The sequence below is a fragment of the Cimex lectularius genome, unplaced genomic scaffold (genome assembly GCF_000648675.2).
Source record: "Cimex lectularius strain Harlan isolate CLEC.00 unplaced genomic scaffold, Clec_2.1 scaffold207, whole genome shotgun sequence".
Taxonomy (NCBI): domain Eukaryota; kingdom Metazoa; phylum Arthropoda; class Insecta; order Hemiptera; family Cimicidae; genus Cimex; species Cimex lectularius.
The window spans coordinates 158,059-178,336 of NW_019392835.1; the positions used below are offsets into that span (position 1 = coordinate 158,059).

The window sequence follows — 20,278 nt, forward strand, 5'->3', positions numbered from 1 at the left end:
AATTAAAATGAGGAATTGATTTATAGGTTTGTTTTTCTCTATTTGATATTTATATTTTTTAAGTGCCTTCAAAAAAAGAAAAGTTTACTATCCACAACAATTTATTAACCAAACAGCACCAACTTAGGTAAAATAATTTTTGTTTTTGAATATTCTATCAGTTTTTGCAAAGAAATGAGAAATATTGGTGCAAATTCATTGAAACCTGGGCCATCTGTATGATTGTCAAGTAAAAGAATGTGTGATTGTCGCGAGTACATGTGCGGACGTGTTTAATTCAAATTAGTTTGACACTTAAAAAAAAAAAAAAAAAAAAAATTAAAAACTATTTTATCAAAACGAAAAAAAAATTTTTACTTATAAATTTTGTGACAGTTGGGTTGTAGAACATTATATGGTTGTAAACCATTGTGTTGTATAAAGATAGAAAAAAAAGTTGGCGTAAATTCCCAAATCCAAGGCTTTTAATTTATGTAAAAAGCATCCAATGTTAACATTAACAAAAAAAAAAAAGAGCTACGTAAATCTTTAATAAATTAAAGTTGGTGCATTTATCTGTCTGAAAATCACGTATATATTTATACATTTGTTTTTAGTTTTTAATAGTTACAACCAGTCTTAAAGTATTGTTGTAATTTATATATTTATTATAGAAGTGTAATCTTATAAAAGAAAAGAGAAAAAAATATATATGTTACAACAGATTTTGGTCAAGTATTTTAGAATATTTTTATTGTTAACATTGTTACTTGTAATAAGTTCTTTTGATTCTCCTATATCATTTATTTTTTTCAGAATTGTATTATTACTAACAAATACATACTTTATACACTTTGTAATTGGTATTTTAACAGGGGAAGGTGACCAAAACTATACCTTAAGACTGTCCAGCACCTCATTCCCTCCCTCTCAACATTATCTTGATATATTGCATTAAAAGTTAATTTTTCTTAACAAACCAAACTTGCACAAGTACAAAATCTATATATAAAAGGTGTGTATTCCTTCAACACACAAACTATTAAAACAATTTCACAGTTCCTTCTTATTAGTGTCCGGAATCATTAGTGATTATATAAAAAGCATATTAAATAAAAATAAGGGACGAAAGAATTTAAAAGTTATATTGCCAGGAAGTTGTGGCTTTTCAATCTGTTTTCTTTCCATGTAGCCACCTCTTAGAAGAGGCAACAATGTTGGTGGAAGAACAGATAGCGGTCCTGTGGTTTGATCATCCCCAAAACCCTAAGCCTATCCATCAGAATTGAGAAAAGTGCTCCAAATGAATTAAACATTCATGGACGAACAATATTCCAAAATTTAATATGTTCGGCGAGAGAATTTTTCTTCAATGTAAATGTACACTCACTGCATTTTCCTCAATCAGTCTTTCCCTCCAATTTTTTTCTTGGTATTCTTAGATGTTACAGGTCAGAGTGTTGCAAAGTACCAGAAAGTATAAATATACAGGATGGGACCTAAAATATTCCCTTGTGAGATCACACCACAGTATTGTCGTCCCTCCTTCCGATTTAGGACAGGTTTGGTACTTATCGATTTTTAAAAAAATCTCTAATATTTAAAAAAGAGAAAAAAGATTTTTTCGCTCTAATTAATGCCTGTAAACAACAAAATCGAGTTTCAAGTGGCCAACTCTACCAAAAAAGAGCTCAAAATAAACGAGAAAAATTCTTGTAAGTAGTCGCTGATATATAGATGAAGTTGTTTATATGCAAATATTGGATTTTAACTAAAAGATGAGAATCCTAGATTAAAAACTTTTAACCATTCAATCTATTTGTTATCACTTTAGAATAGATAGACCACACCACTGTCTTGTCCCTTCTTCTAACTGAGTTAGGCTATGTGCCTATTAAGAACAAAGGATTTCTAAAGATAAAAAGAATGAAAAAAATCTAGATAGATCGACTAAATTATTGTTTGATAAGTCACAACAGTCCAGTTGTGCCAAATTCAATCCCAGAAGGTCAGAATAAATTAAAAAATTCTTGTAAGTAATTGACCATATGTATTGTTCTCAAATATTGTAAGGAGTTACATAGAGTTTATCCCTTTTATTTAAAAGTTGTAAATCCTAGATTAAATAATCCCTTCAACCATTCAATCTATTTATTATCACTTTTTAGAATAAATACCCCACACCGCATTCTTGCCCTTCTTCCATCTGGGGGTTGGTTAGGTTCTTATCAACAAGATGGGATTTCTAAACATAAAAAGAGAGAAAAAAAGATTTATTGACTAAATTAATGTTTGTCAAGTCACAAGAGTCCAATTGTGCAAAATTCAATCCCAGCAGGTCAGATTTCTTGTAAGTAATTGTGTATTTATATGTGGTGATTAGTGACCGTTAATCGATTTCTAAATAATTGTCTATTTATAGGCAATGTTATTTGTTTTCAAATATTGTAAGGACTTAGATTTTAACCCTTTTAATTAAAAGATGAAAATCCTCGATTAAATCCCTTTAACCATTCAATCTATTTATTATCACTTTTTAGAATAGATAGACCACACCACAATCTTGTCCCTTCTTCCAACTTAGGTTAGGTTTGATGTTTATTGAGAACAAGGGATTTCTGAACATAAAAAGAGTGAAAAATAGGGTTTTCTACAAAATTAATGTTTGTCAAATCACAAGGGTCTAGTGTGTCAAATTCAATCCCATGAGGTCAGTATAAATTAAAACTCTCTTGTAAGTGATTGCCCATATGTGTTGTTTTCAAATATTGTAAGGACTTAGATTTTAACCCTTTTAATTAAAAGATGAAAATCCTATATTAAATTCCTTTAATTATTCAGTCTATGTATCAACACTTTAGAATAGATAGACTACACCACAGTCTTGTCCCTTCTTCCAACATAGGTTAGGTTCGATGTTTATTGAGAACAAGGGATTTCTGAACATTAAAAAAGTGAATAAAAAGGTTTTTCTACAAAATTAATGTTTGTCAAGTCACAAGGGTCTAGTGTGCCAAATTCAATCCCATGAGGTCAGTAAACTTTCTTGTAAGTAATTGCCCATATGTGTTGTTTTCAAATATTGTAAGGACAGATTTTAACCCTTTTAATTAAAAGATGAAAATCTTACATTAATTCCTTTAATTATTCAATCTATTTATCAACACTTTTTTAAAACAGATAACAGACCACACCACCGTTTTGTCCCTTCTTCCAACTTTAGTTCGGTTAGATGCTTATCGAGAACCGGAATTCTGAACATAAAAAGAGTAAAAAAAAAGGTTTTTGACTTAATTAAGCTTATAATCGACAAAATGGACTCTCACTGATTCGATTGTGTAAGATTTAACATCGGTAAAGTCAAAAATATTCCTGGCATTGTTTTTCAAACTGTGTATTGAGTTTTCTTTTCGTTTTGCAAGTTTCACGGTTTAATCCTTCCAATTTGTCCTCGATTGATTCGTAAAATTTGTGAAGAATCTAAAAGAAAAATATTAAATATGGAATTATTTTATTACGAGCTCTGACGTTTTGGTCGTTTTGTAAATAAAGCACGTGATCCCTCATGAAAGAGGTTGCATTTTGTCTTATCTTATGAAATATGATTGTTTTCTTTGTCAAATAAAAAAACCTGACACGGTACGCAAGGTTTCAGTTTCAATACTATATTTTTAAATATATCGCCCGTTGATATGGTTCCGTTCCTTCTAAAGGGTTTGAAACTGTTCAATTCAAGGTTGAAGTGTAATTTGAACTGTAAAAATATTAGTGACATTGCAAAATTCTCCAAAGAGTATGAATACAACGCTTGGATACTGGGATATTTCGGTAGTTCCGAGGAAAAGTACACCACTTTTCCTATTTTCCAGCCTAATAACGACTTAAACTTGCAGGATTTGCACAAACGTTCCACAGTCGAATTGGCCAATCTGATAGCCGACAGGAAGTTGAAAAAGAGACTGGTGGCCCTCGTAGATTTTGAATTTAGCGAGAGGCTGAACGAAAAAACTCCAAAGAAAGAACTTTTGAGCGTATTACACTCTCTGGCATCCAACTATAAACAATTTGATTTGGTTTTCCTTAAAAAAGCTATTCCTCACCTCGAACGGCATATCAAGGAAGGAAACTTTTCTATCTACGAACAGATACAATGTATGTATTACATCAGCAAATACGGTTCAAAGCCGCTTGGAAAACGTATTTCGTCATTGGTGTTGGAAAAGGTTACGAAAAAACAATTAGATATATTAAACGAAAACGACTTGGCCATATTTTGCCTTTCTTCATTCTCTTCCGGCGTAAATTTGGCTGATACCGGAATTCCGAGTTTTATCGTGAAACAAATCTCGAAAGATTTAACTGATACAACTCAGGATTCGCTGTTTATTTTCAGGTTGATCTGTTTCATCAAGTGTCTGCGGCAGGCGGAGCATTACGATGACAATCTTTTCACCCTCTTAGCAAGAAAGTTGATAAACGGTGAATGCAACCTGAGGAATTTACCTGTGACGACTATGGTTCATTTGTTACAATATTACTGTAACGGTCTGTACGCTGATGTTGATTTTATTTTATGGGCGGTTAGGGAATCGGTCCAACAAGTAGAATCAAGTTTCAAAACGAGAAAGAGGGTTCGATTGAAGGATTTGAACAATTTGCTCTATTCGGCAAGCAGATATTGCTGTAAAGAAATCAACGAGGTGTTTCAAAATTCATCCATACCGAATCATGTCTATTATACTTTCAAAGAAAACAAAGTACCACCGAATATGATGGCAAACATACTTCTTTCTTTATGGATAGCTGAATGTGACGTAAAAGATGCTGTCGTTGAATTTATAACAGAAAACAATATAAACTTGATCAAAGGTATCTAAATGAAAACATGTTTTATGAAACTTAATTGACACATTTATGTCTTTGTACAATACTTGCTTATTTATACAGTCGATTAGTACGAATATTCCGAATGAAAATGTGCATTTCAGGTAACGACAATTTTAAGGATTTTGCAAAACTCAACCTTTTTTTGACGTGCATTCGCTTCGAGTCTCCGAATCTGCTCGGATTCGATGTAAAAAATGCGCAGAGCTATCATCTCCAACCTAGAAGGGAGAAATATCTCTTGAAAAGGCCTCATTTAAAAAAAATGTTGGAATTTCTTGCAAAAAACGGTCATATTTACGGCCTGACTGATATCCGATTCGCATTCCAAGTCCCAGGTCTGTACATCGGTGGAATCAGAGCGAATCACCTGAGGTTTGAAATTTTGTTAACACATTTTACAAATGTCTTAAATTTTTTCCGCATACTGACAGTTTTTTAATTTTCTAGTGGCAATTTAGATATCGAAGTTATCGACAGTACTGTTTGTTTAAGAAAGTCAAAACAGCCCAATGGAAATATGGTATTAAAATTGCGACTACTGAAGAAAATGAACCACAATTTTATATCTGTAAGACTCATTTGTTACAACATCAGTACCATCATAAACCACTTTCTAGTCCTAGATCCTATGACATTTCGCTTTCTACAGTGTTTTGCCTGTGTTTCATAAACCACTGAAGATGACAAAATGCTCAAAAATATGATACCACTATATTAAACACAAATAATTCTCGTTAGGTTCTTTTTGAATTATTGAATGAATTAATTTTCATTTTAACAGTTGTACCTGAATAATGCAGACTGCTTCGACCAAAACCTTGAAAGTGTTGAACACCAATTGAAAACAGCTCTTTTATGAGTGAGTACTACAGCCGTAGATGATTTTATTTGCGAAGCTACATTTTTCTTTTAGTTATATGTAGAATCTTGAAAATGCGATAATTTATTATGATTTATTGAACATACGAGACTTTTCGATTGCACAGGAGTAACAAAAAAACAGTAAGTATAAAGTATGACACAATATTTTGGTCAGATATTTATAAATAAAATGCTTGTACTTTAACATAGTGCATCAATATTAAAAAAAGAAGAAAAAACAAGTATTTTTAAATTTAATAAATCAACTTACAAATTCAACAAAATATAGGAGTAAAAAAAGATTTTTTCACAAACTGTCTCCTAATGTTACTGGTGTAAACTAACTTCACTATGAATGGTTAAAAAAAAGTTGTTTTGTCAATTCTTAGCTCTATTCAGAAGAAGTACGATGTATGTACAAAGCAAACTTTCTAAAGTAGAATTGAACTTCCATTATTCATTTCATTTTATTTGTTAATATTTTTAATTGTTTCTTAACAAATGAAATGATTGAGAGATGATGTTGATGAAGACGCAAAAACAGGTTAGGGCTTCTTTCCCTTTTAAGAGAACATATTTTCTAATTGGGACAGTCTGAGGAAAATCGGATTGAATGAGTCACTCAGAGGATTCAACTTTAAAGAGCCAGAGTCTACTTCAGGGAGCCATTTGAAAGAGTAAATTTGAGAGCACACTTCACTTTGCACATATTAAATAAAATGATCAATACTGAGGGTATTGTGGGTATTAAACCACCGAGTATGATGGCCCACTGGGATTCAGTGACTGAAAACATTTTGATCGAAGATAATATATTTCATTTTTAGTTTTTGAAACAATCATTTTTTTACTCACCCTATTTCAAATCGAAGGAATAAATTTATTTACCCGTTGGTTTTTTAGTCTTTCAATTTTAATTTATTTTATTATTGCTTTTTTTTCCAGGAGTAAGATAGATAGGTTTCATCAATAACAGAGAGAAAATTTGAGGAATTAGGAAATAAATCGTACATGAGTCAAATAGAGGATCTTTCTATCCTCAATTTTTTTAAAGAATATAATACATTTTATACATGATAAAAGTTGTTTATTTTAATTTATTGTGTTGACCTTTCATAATCACTTACATGCTATTCATAATTCAGTATGGCAGTTATAAATTTACAACTTGATTAAATTGCTTCCTAACTTTATATTTGTTGGAAAAAAAGTATACAAAATGTGTGAAAAAAAAATTCTACTCTAAATTTAAACAGAAGGTACAGGAGTAAATATGTGCGACGAGTGGTTTTTACATTTTTTCATAAGTATCAACAAAACTGCAAGTTATGCACGATCTTGAATAATTATCTTCATCTTCGTTATACGTTTCGGGGCCGAAGTTGTGCTCGTGATTGGGACCTTTCGTACGATTGTACAGCGAACTTCTGGCTGACATTCTTAAAGCTGAAACATTTCACAATTACAAAATATTTAACTGTACTAGTGAACTGAGATTTGTAGATTAAACATTTTAATGACTCAATTGGTCTCAATTCATCTTTGATTGAACCTGGTCAGTCGAGCCTGCGCATACAAACTACATATCTACTTTTCAATGAGGTGTAGCAAATAAAATAGGAAGTTAATAAAAATAAAACTATAGGTGTACAAGATCTAAAAGTTGTAAATTTCAGTTTTTAATTATAATCAATGTCCCAACGACACAGGCACACATGCAGTTATATATTTTTTTTAATATTGCATATTTCACCCCTAGAGGATAAATGGCTAGCACTAAGCAGCGTCATAGGACGGAAAATAATTCCCTTGCATTTAGCCAACGTTGGTTTTTGGACAATCTTCAATTGTGCCCATTATACACTTAGAATCATTGGTTTGGTCGGTCAGAAGTTGGTAATAAAGCACTCCTTTACAATCTCTTCAATTACACAACATATATACCTGAGTTGTAGTCCGGCTTTTGGAATCATCCACGATCAAAATTCCCATTAGGTCTGAACGAAGGAGATGGGTTTGATGTGAAAACCGTCAAGTACAGTTTCCTTACAATGAACAATTTTTCCCGGATGTTCGTTTAACATATCACAGGCGGTGTTTATGATTGAAACCGTTTCAATGCTTGGTTACAGGATTTGAATGAGTCCCTCGGAGTCAAAATTGTCCTTATGAAGGAGTGGCTCTGACATTCAGTCTCAGGTGGTCGACCATTGCTTTCTGTTCATTTTTATTTTTATTAACCTGGTCAATGGACTAGTTCGAGTTCGGTCTTGCCCTCTTTGTTTATACCTCTTAAACACCTTCTGACCCACTTTACAAAGGCCCTTCGAATAAACGAAATGACAGGCAATGCAAGGAAAAAACACTTGTTAAGTGGCGTCACCAAAGTGATCACATAAAACGGCAAAAACCTAGTCTCAATGAAAAATCAAGTTTTCCTGTTAATAAGTGGGATAAGTGAAAATATAAAAAAGCGATGTCAGGTGAGTATGGTGAGATGAGGGTAAGACATTGAACAAAATTGACAAATAATAACACATTTTCAGAGTATGTAAACAATAAATGACAAATAAACATTACTTCAAAGCGCAACAGAGTTAAAACTGAATTATTTAAAAATGCAATTTATTTTACAAGCCAATATAGGTAAGTTGATGAAATTTCCTTTTGTTATTTTTTCCTGAAGACCAATATTTTACAACAGTAACTTGGAATCTCACAGTTGATAAATATGAAGCTAGTGTACAAAATCGCTTCTGAAATTCTTGTCTTGCATCTGAAATTAATCAGTGAATTAAAGAATGAAACTCTCTACAACTTGTATAAAATGATGCAGGCGAGCAAATAAACCGTAAACTCAATTTTCGCTTTAAACTTTAAAACCAGGTCTAACTTGATAGGTGATGAAAACTTTTTCGTATTTATTTCTTTCCTCTTCTCTCTCTTTCTCTCTAAATAAAATTATGATTTTCATTATAAAAAATACCTTTCAGTACAAACCTTTTAGATTTTTGTTGTATTTTTTGGCCTTTTGTTCTACCCTCTTATGCACTCTTCCCGAATGCTCTTCTTCCAACTTTTCAAGCGATCCCCAAACTTCGATAGCTCTTTCGATAACCTTAAAAATATTTTTTACAAGATTAAACACTAAAAAATGTACACCGAAATTGACTTTATTACTTGAGGTAATAAATACAACTTCATATCTCCCCACATTTGATTATGAGGGTTCTTTTTGCTGATGAATTTTAATGGTGGCTCTCGTTTATCGATGTCACAATCTTTGAGCAAATACTCTTTTTTGAGATCAGATCGTGTTATTAGCGAATACTTCGTGTCACTGTCCCTGAATAAGTAACAAAAAATATGTAAACTTGAAAACTTTGATGTAAATCAAATACTTACCGGCAACCATCGCAGACGTTAAACTCAAAATATTTGTAAAGATAAGATTCAAAAAACTCTTTCTGACATTCTTTGCAGATATGAGTTGTGATGTCTAGTAGTTCAAACGTATTGTCATCAGATTCCGTAGTTTTCTAAAAAAAATGTTTTTGTTTTTTTTAAGCTATAATGTACAAACATTTTGAAGCTTAAACATTTACTGGAGTTGCTTGTGTTTCCTCTATTAAAAAGCCACCGCAGGTGTCCCGGAATTGATTTCCATTAATGGATATGATGTTTTTCTTTATAGTTTCAACAATTCTAGAAAAAAAAAAATTATTAAATATATATTTAAATGTCAAATTGAACTTTTTTTTTAACACATGAAATAAGTAGAGAGAAGTACAATGAAGAAGCAAGAATAAGCAAGGGTGGGTGTCAATGGTCGTAATGGTTTAGGCATTGACACGGCGCTCATCACTATAAGGTAAGGTCCCGGGTTCGAATCCAGCGGCTTTTATATATATAAAATAAATAAAACAATTTGAGGAAGCGACTCATAGAAAAGTCGACTTGAAGGAGTCAATTTGGGGCAAGTAGGGAGTTGATTTGAGGGAGTCATCCCTCAAGGGAATTAGTTTATGAAGCCACAAGAAAGAGAAATAGCTTGAGGGAGTCACTTTAAGAGTGCCTACTTGAAAGCAAGTCAATTTGAGGCAGTCACAGAGAAAAAAAGTCTACTACTACTTGGAAGAGTCAACTTCGGGGAGCTATTTGAAAGAGAGTAAATTTTAGGGAGTCACTTAAAAGAGTCAATTTGAGAGAGTAAATTTGAGGCAGTGATATAGAAGAAAGTTGACTTGATGAAGTCAGATTTTGAGTGCATACTGGAAAAAGAGTAAAATTGAAGCAGTCGCTCAGAAGACTGTCAAGGTGAGGGAGCCACTGTGTACAAGTCAACTTAAGGGTGTTATCCCTTTGAACACACTCGACTTGAAAGAGTGTTAACTTCAGGGAGTCACTCAAAAGAAACTAAATTTGTGGCAATCACTCGTCACTTGAAAGAAAATAAATTTTTAGGGAGTCACTCAGAAGAAAGTTCACTTGAAAAAAATAAAAACAAAATTCGAGGGAGTCACTCAAAAGAAACTAAATTTGAAGGAGTCACTCAGAAGAAAGTTAACTTGAGGGATTCACTGGAAAGAAACTAAATTTGAGGGAGGCACTCAAAAGAAAGTTGACTTGAGGGAATGAGTATCTTGAAAGAAACTAAATTTGAGGGAGTCAATAGAAAGAAATTAAATTTGAATGAGTCACTCAGAAGAAAGTTGACTTAAGGTTGTTACTCAAAAGAAACTAAATTTGAGGGAGTCTCAAAGAAAGTTGGCTTGATTGAGTCACTTAAAAGAAAGTATATTTTTAGGATGTCACTCATAAGAAAGCTGATTTGATTGAGTCACTTGAACAAAAAATTTGAGGGAGTCACTGGAAAGAAACTAAATTGATGGGGTCACTCAGAAGAAAGTTCACTTGAGGGAGTCACTCGAAAGAAAGTAAATTTGCAGCAGTCACTAAGAAGAAAGTTGACTTGAAGAGTCACTCCGAAAAAAATTAACTGAAAGTGTAAACTTTAGGGAGCCACATAAATATAAATAACTTGAGGGAGTCACTTTAAGAGTACCTACTTGAAAGAGAGTCAATTTGAGAGAGCAGTTCGAAAAGAGTCAACTTAAGGCAGTCACTTGGAAGAAAGCCAATTTGAGGGAATCAGTCTATTTGAAGGAGAATGAACTTGTGGAAGCTAATCACAAGACAGTTCACTCGAGAGAGCCTCTCGAAAAAAAAGTCTACTTGAAAAATAATCTATTTGAGGGAGTAACTCTGAAAACAATCTAGTGGAATTCGAGTGTCACTATGAGGCAGCAAATTAGAATAGTGTCCAACTTTGAACAGGAGGTTGTCACTAATTTTTATAAATCAACAATAATACTCACGGTACTTTGTTGAATTTGCTGCTTTTTTTCATTCGTATCGAGAGGGCTTGTTGGCGATTTTTCTCTATCCTCTCTTTATCTTCCTTGGTCAGAGTCACCGGTCCATCAGCCATCCTCACCAATCCAAAAGTTGATCAACAACACTTCAAACGTTTAGAATTGTATTGTTTTCTCCAATTAGATACGTAACTTTAGAAAATAGTAATCATTTTTATTGGATTGTATCGCTTTAAGTATGTACTCATGTCCGACCAACTTTTATTCAGTTTCAGTGACTGAAATTAGTCACGGGCGACAGGGCTTTTCTCATTATCATTTAATTGTGTTAGGATTTACGAATACTCAAAACTTGTTTGTTTACATTTTTTTATCTATCGATAATTCAATACTTTTCAATGTCGATATTGTGCACGTGAATTAGGTAATGTTTAGCCATTAGGCTTTTCACACTTAAAATTTAATTTTACAACGCATCCACCAAAAAAACAAACTATTTTCTTATATAAAATAGGCTATAATAGAATGTTTGTTTTTTCTCGAAAATCATGGCAGGGGCCCCAGAAGTTGATGCTGTGCTCGGGTCTGCTGGAAGCCAAGGCAATGTGTCGCAGTCGAATAAGACATAAACTGTACAAAAATGAATAGGGATATTGCCAATTTTGTAGTATTTACTTTCCCTAGCATTTTTATTTTATTTTTATTATAAATTGTATTAAAATTTATTAGAAATTATGTTTACTGAAGGAAAATTTAGTTAAGGGATTTTGAAAAATTACAAAATCAATGGTTTTAATTCCATAATTTTGTTTATAGTACACAATATTTTTTTAAAACAATTAATACCGTGTATAATGTCCTCTGTTAGCTAAACCCTCCTAGCATCTGTTAGGCATACTGTTAATAAGTGACAATTAATTAAGGTTTTTAGTTGAGATGAAAAAAAGTTAATGGCACGAGAGAGATTCGAACCCACGACCTTTGGCTAGATACGCCACAGCTCTACCACCTGAGCTATTGTGACCTCGTGCCATTAACTTTTTTTCATCTCAACAAAAAACCTTAATTAATTGGTCAAGCGGACCACGAAAGTAGTGAATTACTGTTAATAAGGTTGTCACTAATTTCATAAGGAATATCACTCCATAGATGTTGCAATACTGCACTCAGTTGTTGCAGGTCAATAGGCTGTGGATGGTGATCGAAAAGGCATCTCTGCAACACATCCCACATGTGCTCAATGGGAGGGAGATTTGGAGAAAATGAGGGAAGTTCCCAAGTTTTCTAAAGACAGATAAACAACTCTGCTTTGAGGTCTGGCATTGTTATCCAGAAATCGAAAATCCATGACGAGATCCCTAGTTTGAGGGATGTATTCCGCGATGATTTCATGGAAATATCGGACTGCGGTGAGGTTGCCTTCAACAATATGGAGTCCAATTCATCCTCCAGTGTAAATCCCAGTCCAGACCATCTTCCAAACTGCACTGAAGGGAGCATGAACATTGTACGCATCCCCTGTTCTCAATAGACCCTTCGAGGTCCCCCTCTGCAATTGGCAACAAAAGAGAGAAGTAGTGGTCAGAGCAAGGTCCAGTTTATCAGGAAAACCCATTAAATGGACAAATATATACATGACTTGTTTCTGTTCATTTTGCCTACATGTAAAGAGTGTGAATTGCCTTTAGGTCAACTGTTTTACAACTTTGACTTGGATGACAAAAATAGAAATGCCTTTCTGTTATGAAATAAATTATATTTCTCTATTGGTATTGAAAATTCAATTTTACATTTACATTAAAAAAATGTTCATCACAATTTTGTTAACTAAATAACAAATATCAATAATTACATTGAACTCTAAAACATGAACATTGAATTTGGTAAATAACTAATATAAATATATATACAAATTGAATTATTAAAGGTTTTGTTAAAATTAATAAAGTTCAACAATAATGTAATTAGCAAAAGCATCGAACATCACAGGTCATTGCTAAGTATTGTATCATTATTTTTTTTTAAATAGTTACAATAAATAATATAAAATGAAATAAGGAACTATCACATGTTTGTGTTGAAAAAAATCACATCTTTTAAGATCACACTATCAAAATATATGCTACATATATAAAAATTTATAACAATAACCATGTGGTAACCTTTTTATACACATAAAATTTTTTATTTTACATTCATTGGTATTATTAAAGATATCAAATAGAACATTGTACAAAACAAGATACTGTGGTTTCGTTATAATTTAATTATAAATTTTGTCATGATTCATAATTTTTTGAATTATTGTACTATTAAAGATGACTTTTACACACAGCAGTTCATAACAGTTCTTTAATTTTAAATTCCACGTGGGTTTTCATTTCTTTCATACACTCATAAGCTCGAGTTTTGTCATTTTATCTGTAAGGGTTTTTGTTTTTAATTTATTAACACTCATTAAGAACCATGGCATATAATGTAAATTTGTTTTTCAATTAAAAATACTGACCATAAATAAAAATACAATTCTGGTAAATTAAATAAATATATACATGAGAAAAAAATTGAAATACAAAAAAATCGTTTCCTTTTGTACTATTTATACATTTTTTGTTTGTTAAAATCAAACGGTGGAGTTTTATTCTAACAAAGACTGATCACTTTCTGGGCGCAGATCATTCAAATATTGGTCGAGAAACAAATCCTCAACTTTTTCCCTACTCATCCATTCGGATTCAGGTTCTGAAAACATTTTTGCATATTCTGCTGCATCTGTCAATGTTATGTCTTTCCCTTCAAGTTCTGAATCCTTCAACGGCAACTTTACTGAAACAAACAAATTTATCAACATTTGTAAACCAATCACATGAGATACGTTTAAAAAGGTACAATTTATATAATTTACACAGTGAAAATAAACTCAAAAGAAATATTGGGGTATAAGGCAAGGGCTTCTTTTAGCTCAGCCTAAATGGATGTATATGACCCTTTATTTATTTATTTTTCAATAATTCACTAGTCGTATCCCAGTCAGTAGATCAGGTTCCAGTTCCTCGTGTAGTAGACTGCCTGGGTTTTTCCTTCCCTAGTAGCAGAATCTGGTTGGCTAATAAGGAGATTTCGTTCACTTCAGTTATTTTTATCTTTGGTACATCAACCAGGATTTAGACTCATTAGGGATCTTTTTTTTTAATACGAGCAATATGTTAGGCTACAGAAGGGTTCGGGGCGGCAAGGGTTTATACTGATTATAGGCCCACTCCTGACCAGTATGTTGGCTAGCTCATTACCTTTGGGACACTGAGGAGTTGAGGAAGTTAGTAAACAGAGCCCAAAATAATCCAACATTTCTTATTGAAATTGTTGGTCTGATAGATATATTCAAAATTTCAGATTAACTAAGGTGCTTATTTGATAAAGGCAACAATCGAGTAGTAGGGTAGCACAGTGGGTCAAAAGGAGCATTTGAACAGCTATCTCAAGGGATTACTTTAATTATTTATTTCATTTTTAACATTAATATGTTTTTAGGCTGGGTACACAAAATTTTTTGGGGAGTGCACATAGGTTGGAACCAGTTAGGTTAGGTTAAGTAGAGTCAGGGCTGGGGACAGTTAGATTAGATTAGGTTGAGTTTGGGACAATTATGTAGGGTTAAGGTTGGGGATAGGTTAAGTGATTTGAATGGATCTTCAACTTGAAGGCAAAGTTGCTTAACTTAATTGCCAAATCCTACGATGAAGAGCCTCTTTATGACCTTGTGCACCACAACCCAAGTGGTCTATAACTTCTGGGAAAAAATAGTTCTCCTCGCAACTTTTAAAAATGCAAAACTTAACAGTTATCTTCTGTGAGTAGATCTACCTTTTCCAAAGTTGCCATACTTACCCCACCTCAAACTGTTTCTATATTGGTATATTGTGCAACAAGCCTGTTTCTTAATGAATTCAGAAAGGCATCACTAATGAAAACACTGTTGACAGATGGGGTTAAAACACTTCATGAATTTGCCATCCTTTCAATCCATAATTGTTTAAATTTAGAATTAATTATATACAAAATGTACATAATCAAAATGATATATCATCACTTACGATTGAATATTTGTGTACCATCCCATAGTTGTGCATCTTCAATAATAGTTTCAATTTTATCTTCGCTGTCTGTACCATCCGAACAAGTGGAGGACTCTGTCACATCATAAATTTCTGTTATTTTGACCTAAAAAATCAAATAATATGTACATATTTATTTAAAACACAATACAAATCAGGCTAAGTAATTACAATTTCACTTCTTGAAATGTCTTTAATTATGTAATACTAGATAATAGCACAATAATACCAAACTTGATATATCATGCTTTTAGAAAAATTATGTTACCTTATTATCATCATCCATATAGGAGAATTTAACGATTGCATCTTGATGAGAAGTAACTCGAAAAATGTCTTTTAGTGTCTCTTTAACAGAAGAATTTTCTAATTCATCTGGCAGGCTATCCCGCCTTGCTAATATTTCATTTGTTGTTAAATCAGTAGCCATTTTTAATTCACTGCAAGTTAAAAGTTACGCATAAATAAAATTTCATAAATGAAAAAACCATGAGCATATCATAATGTTAACCTTTCATCGATGTGGAGTTTAAAATTGAGCCCTTTCTCATACAACTGTGACATGTCATCATCATACCCTACTAAAATTAAATTTCACAAATAAATTTCAAATACATAAGAAATGGTTGGTAGATAGATAGAAACGTTTCTTACATCCAGTATATTCCATTTGACAGGTTATGTTTGATGGGTCATAATGATCTTGTGATGTACGGTGCACCATATACATTATTACGCTGCTACAAAACTGGTAGATTAACCTCAAACTTTCACTCATGGATGGTAACAGTGTTATAACCCTTAAAAAAAACAAAAAAACGTGTTTACAATAAAACTTCCATATGCCTTTATTGTTCAGTTTACAGAAAAACGTTGAATTATGGATGTGTAACCTAACCCTAACCCAAATAATGTGCACTCGAGTTGGTGATGGGTATTGGTCTGTGAGCCAGTGAACTCATGTTCAACTGTCACAGGGTTACTTACAGGGTCTTCTCCACTCGCGTATTTTTTGCGTTATTCAAACGTGTTTCAGCATTGCGCCATCTTCAGTGAGGAACCTCGTGCTTGAATAACTCAAAACAGATGCGAGTGGGGACAGACCCAGCAAGTAAACCTGTGTTGGTTCAACAACTTAATGTGCACTCCCTCATAATGTGAAAGGGTCAATAAAAAATTTGTTTATCCAGCCCAAAAACAAACTCATGTAAAACATTCTACTTTGAGTAGAAAGTGAGTTTACATATTTTCTCAGTATCACAGAAAACTTTTTGCAATGGTCATCTAACCTAACCATCCCTGAACATTCATAACCTAGCCTGAGCCTAACCATACATAACCTAAACTGCCCTAGCCATAACCCTTACCCACACCCACCCCTGGTAAAGCAAAATTGACCAAAAAATTTGTGTATCCAGCCTAAAAACATATTCATGAAGTGCACTTTGAACTCACATAATGGTCATCTAACCTAACCCTCCCTACACATACATAACTTAGCCTTATCCCTAACCCTAAACAACCTAACCTAACCTGTCCCTGCCTCTTACCCTACCTAATCTAACCCATGCGTACTGCTCTCTAATACACAATTGGTGAGAAAAAAATGTGTATCCCACACATATCCATTTGAATATCAATAGCCTTGATTTGACTCCTTAGTATTTGGCTTTTTTTATATATATTATATCTGCTGTTGCAAATCTTAAGAAAAATCTGTAAAATGTATGATTCCCCCCTCTTATTACTTATGTAATACACAATTTTAAATGTAGATTTTCTAGTTAATTATGGTACTTTAAATTCAAAGGTAAAAAACCTTAATTATTTTGTTAATATCAAAACAAGGCCATAAATGGCTAATCAGCTTAGCCATATTCAGATACTTTCTTATAAACAAACACTGATGACAGTTCGACTATCAGCCCTCTCGGAATTTGATTGCATTATTCATTCATAACTTTCTATTGATAACTTATTTGTAATTATGAAATTTAAAGTTGAATTGACAAAATTGTATTAGAAGTACGCATTATTGATTATATCCATAAGAATTTTTCATCTTTTATTTATCTACAAGATAATTAAATATTAAATTTAATTAAACATTGAAATGCTTTGTTTTAGATACCTCTCAGCCCTAAGAAAACAAATTTCCAGCTTATCTGGATACAATAAACACAACTGAGATTACAATATTGTTAGTTCTAGGCATTAAAGAAGAAAATGTAAATTTACTTTTTTAGGGTTGCCATCGCTAAATCAAGCGGAATGGCATAAGGAAGGCTTAAAAGTGTCATTAATTTCATCCCTCTGTGCGACAGCATCCAATTGTAGAATCCCTTGTTTGCAGAATCGATCGCGTCTTGGAACACTCCTACTATCGTGTCGGGTAAATTCGCTCGCGAAGCCTCCTAACAATGAATTAAGAATTACTAACTTTTCAATGTCCATCAGGAATACAATACATCACCTGTCTGTGAAGTTCACAGTCTAAACATTGCGGATCATACTCCGAATTTTCGCTTACAGCTTCCGAAAGGACAAACGTCGATTGAACCGCTACACAATGGGTACAATTTATTAAATTGTTCCTCTGAAGAAATCTCAAAGCGTCGTCGAAACCTTGTTTGCATAGTTTAGATAGAATCTAAAAAGAGGAATCGTTGAAAGGTTTTCTTAAATATGGATCACATTGTAAACACACCTCGACTCTTGGGGGCCAAAGTATCCTGGCAAAACGATACACGTTTTGTTTCGATAATTCAATACTGGTATTAGCGAAATTGACATGGAATAATTGTGATGAAAAATCTCTTGGGCAAATATCTGTTTCACCACAAAAAGGGCTGACAGTTATGGTATTTTCATCAAGCGTTGGAAGGTTATCACTGAATCCACCGTCTATGTATCGCTCGCCATGGAACATAGGTGGAAAGAAACCAGAGAACACCGGAACGAACGCACTAGCAAGTAAAGCCTATGGTGGACAATAATTAAATCAATACAAATAAAAATTAAATACTATAAGACCGTGATTAAGGCTAACCTGCAAGAGATCGTCTTTACTGTCGAATTGAGAAACCAGGACGTTCTTTCCATCGGAAATCCTCGTTAAAGAAATGTGTAATTTTCCATTTACCTTTAAATGCGCATCATCTGGTAAGACCTGAAAAAATATTAAAAATAAAACAATTTTTTATTTCTAAGTGTGGGAATCAAACCCACGACCAGAGAGTCTGACAATTTAAAAGTAAAAGTAATTCTATTTGTTACAGCTTCATTTCAATTAAAATCCTTGGGCTAGGCCAGGATTCGAACTGCTAACATGGCAAATCATCGGATGCCCTAACCACTTGGCCACCGCAGTCCCCTAGTTCGATGATTTATTACTGTCGAAAGAAAACTTTACCTTGTTAAGATTGTTTGAAAGATATTCTTGAACGTTACAGCAAGGACTGAACGGTCCTAACGTCCTATGTCTCGCCTCTCTTATTAGATTAAGCATATCACTAGCAACAACCCCTAAGAAAAAAAATGGGTTAATAAAAAAAAAATCAACATACAAGAAAACGTACCAATAGGAAGGTCGCATAAAAGACAACATGCAGCGATCGCACCGGCAGAAGCTCCTGATATCTTATGTAGTAACAAATGCGGTGCATACTTCTGAAGGCAGACTCCGACTCCAATATGATAAATCCCCAAAAACCCACACCCGGCGAATGACAAATTCATGGTACACTGTTTAAAACAATTAAGATCACATGATAAGGATTGAAGATGACATTGGTCATAGGAAACAATATACAATAATCAGTTAGAAAAAGAAATATATTGACATATTTGTTTATATTTTTATTTTGACATTTTTCTATATACACAATGTCTATCTGATAAATGTAAGGCTTTTTAAAAGTTCGTTTGTCTATTTAAAAAGCTAGAGAGGATATCAAAATTGTGATTTTTAAACGATAATAATGAAACGTCATGGGCAAAATAACTGGTAACTTTTACGTTTTCTCACAAAAACGAGGCCAAGTTTTGTTTTTTCCCACTAGATTTAATCCGATTGTCAAAAACTGCAACAAAAACAAAAGAAAAATTGAATAGTTTTTGGGTAGTTTTTACTTTTTAAGCGTGACAGTAAATGAAAGTCTCACCTGGCTTTCTCCCAGAAGGGCGTCAGTCAGCCCTGTGTGGAGAGATCAGCAGGTTTCGTAAAAAAGGCAAGTATGCAGTTGAAGATGTTTTCAATGTACGATGTTCAAAAAGTGGCAAGACGGAGGTTGCAAACTCGACCTCCGTTGGATCTGATGGAACGGCCTCGACGGCAGAACCGACTATGACGGAACATGTCCCCACTTCAATGACGCTTGTTTGTCTTCCCCACCATCAGGATTGTGCGTTCTAAAAAGTCTAAGACTCCGTTTTGATATCTTTCGGAAGGATAATTGAGTTTAGAATAGCTAGAACTGATTGGAAAAGGTAAAGTAGAAGAAGACAAACTTGGAGCTCTTCTATGGTACACCGACGGCTCAAAGATGAGAAATAGTACGGGCATGGGCGTAAAGAAGCCTAACTTTGAATGCCACATGACCCTCAGCCCCCAGGGCCATCCCTAACCATTGCAAACCTACGCAATTACGAAAAAAATTGTCTGAAATTGTCTAAATATCCAGAAAAAACTAACTTTGAGCAGCACATGGCTCTCAGCCCCCACGGCCAACTTCCAAAACGAACTGTCAGCCTCAGAAACTTGTCAACAAAGGTGCAACATACTAATTCTTTCAGACAGCTAGGCAGCCTACGAAATTACGACAAAAATTGTCTGGAACTGATTAAATACCTAGAAAAAACTAACTTCGAGCACCACATGGCCGTCAACCCCTCACGGCCATTTTTCAAGATGAACTGTCAGCCACAGAAACCTGTCAACAAAGGTGCAACAATACTAATTCTTTCAGACAGCCAGACAGCTCTAAAGGCTTTTTTCGGCAAAATAGCCTAACGCTAAAGTCGGGCCCAGGTCATGGGGAATTGTAGGCAACGAGGTAGCAT

General features: G+C 33.6%; 3 protein-coding genes across 8 annotated transcripts; 1 reads left to right on the forward strand and 2 right to left on the reverse strand.

Moving 5' to 3' along the window:
* Positions 1–3,548: 3,548 nt before the first annotated feature.
* Positions 3,549–6,775, forward strand: LOC106667213. Of its 3 annotated transcripts, none has more exons than XM_014395030.2 (6): positions 3,550–4,848; positions 4,968–5,238; positions 5,314–5,434; positions 5,648–5,725; positions 5,780–5,868; positions 6,673–6,775. In XM_014395030.2, exons 1-4 carry the CDS (start codon positions 3,672–3,674, stop codon positions 5,723–5,725), a joined length of 1,647 nt encoding a protein of 548 aa, XP_014250516.1. In that variant the 5' UTR covers positions 3,550–3,671; the 3' UTR covers positions 5,780–5,868; positions 6,673–6,775. The 3 variants fall into 3 exon arrangements, with proteins under 3 accessions (XP_014250517.1, XP_014250516.1, XP_014250519.1); XM_014395033.2 differs by having other exon boundaries at positions 3,550–3,807; positions 3,873–4,848; positions 5,648–5,868; XM_014395031.2 differs by lacking the exon at positions 5,780–5,868 and having other exon boundaries at positions 3,549–4,848; positions 6,673–6,773.
* Positions 6,776–6,899: 124 nt separating this feature from the next.
* Positions 6,900–11,459, reverse strand: LOC106667214 (DNA repair protein complementing XP-A cells homolog). 3 transcript variants are annotated; one of them, XM_014395034.2, is made up of 7 exons: positions 11,106–11,459; positions 9,333–9,432; positions 9,133–9,266; positions 8,908–9,073; positions 8,728–8,845; positions 8,362–8,503; positions 6,900–7,173 (listed from the first exon to the last, which is right to left on the reverse strand). In XM_014395034.2, the coding sequence occupies exons 1-7, from the start codon at positions 11,216–11,218 to the stop codon at positions 7,089–7,091; spliced, it is 858 nt and encodes a 285-aa protein (XP_014250520.1). In that variant the 5' UTR covers positions 11,219–11,459; the 3' UTR covers positions 6,900–7,088. The 3 variants fall into 3 exon arrangements, with proteins under 3 accessions (XP_014250520.1, XP_014250521.1, XP_024084347.1); XM_024228579.1 differs by having other exon boundaries at positions 7,084–7,173; positions 8,448–8,503; positions 11,106–11,458; XM_014395035.2 differs by lacking the exon at positions 8,362–8,503 and having other exon boundaries at positions 11,106–11,457.
* Positions 11,460–13,631: 2,172 nt separating this feature from the next.
* Positions 13,632–19,588, reverse strand: LOC106667235 (patatin-like phospholipase domain-containing protein 3). Of its 2 annotated transcripts, none has more exons than XM_014395062.2 (13): positions 19,381–19,588; positions 19,235–19,299; positions 18,796–18,961; positions 18,630–18,742; positions 18,267–18,386; positions 17,925–18,197; positions 17,691–17,867; positions 17,456–17,631; positions 15,872–16,017; positions 15,729–15,798; positions 15,486–15,657; positions 15,197–15,323; positions 13,632–13,928 (listed from the first exon to the last, which is right to left on the reverse strand). In XM_014395062.2, exons 3-13 carry the CDS (start codon positions 18,953–18,955, stop codon positions 13,741–13,743), a joined length of 1,722 nt encoding a protein of 573 aa, XP_014250548.1. In that variant the 5' UTR covers positions 18,956–18,961; positions 19,235–19,299; positions 19,381–19,588; the 3' UTR covers positions 13,632–13,740. The 2 variants fall into 2 exon arrangements, with proteins under 2 accessions (XP_014250548.1, XP_014250549.1); XM_014395063.2 differs by having other exon boundaries at positions 13,774–13,923.
* Positions 19,589–20,278: the final 690 nt, after the last annotated feature.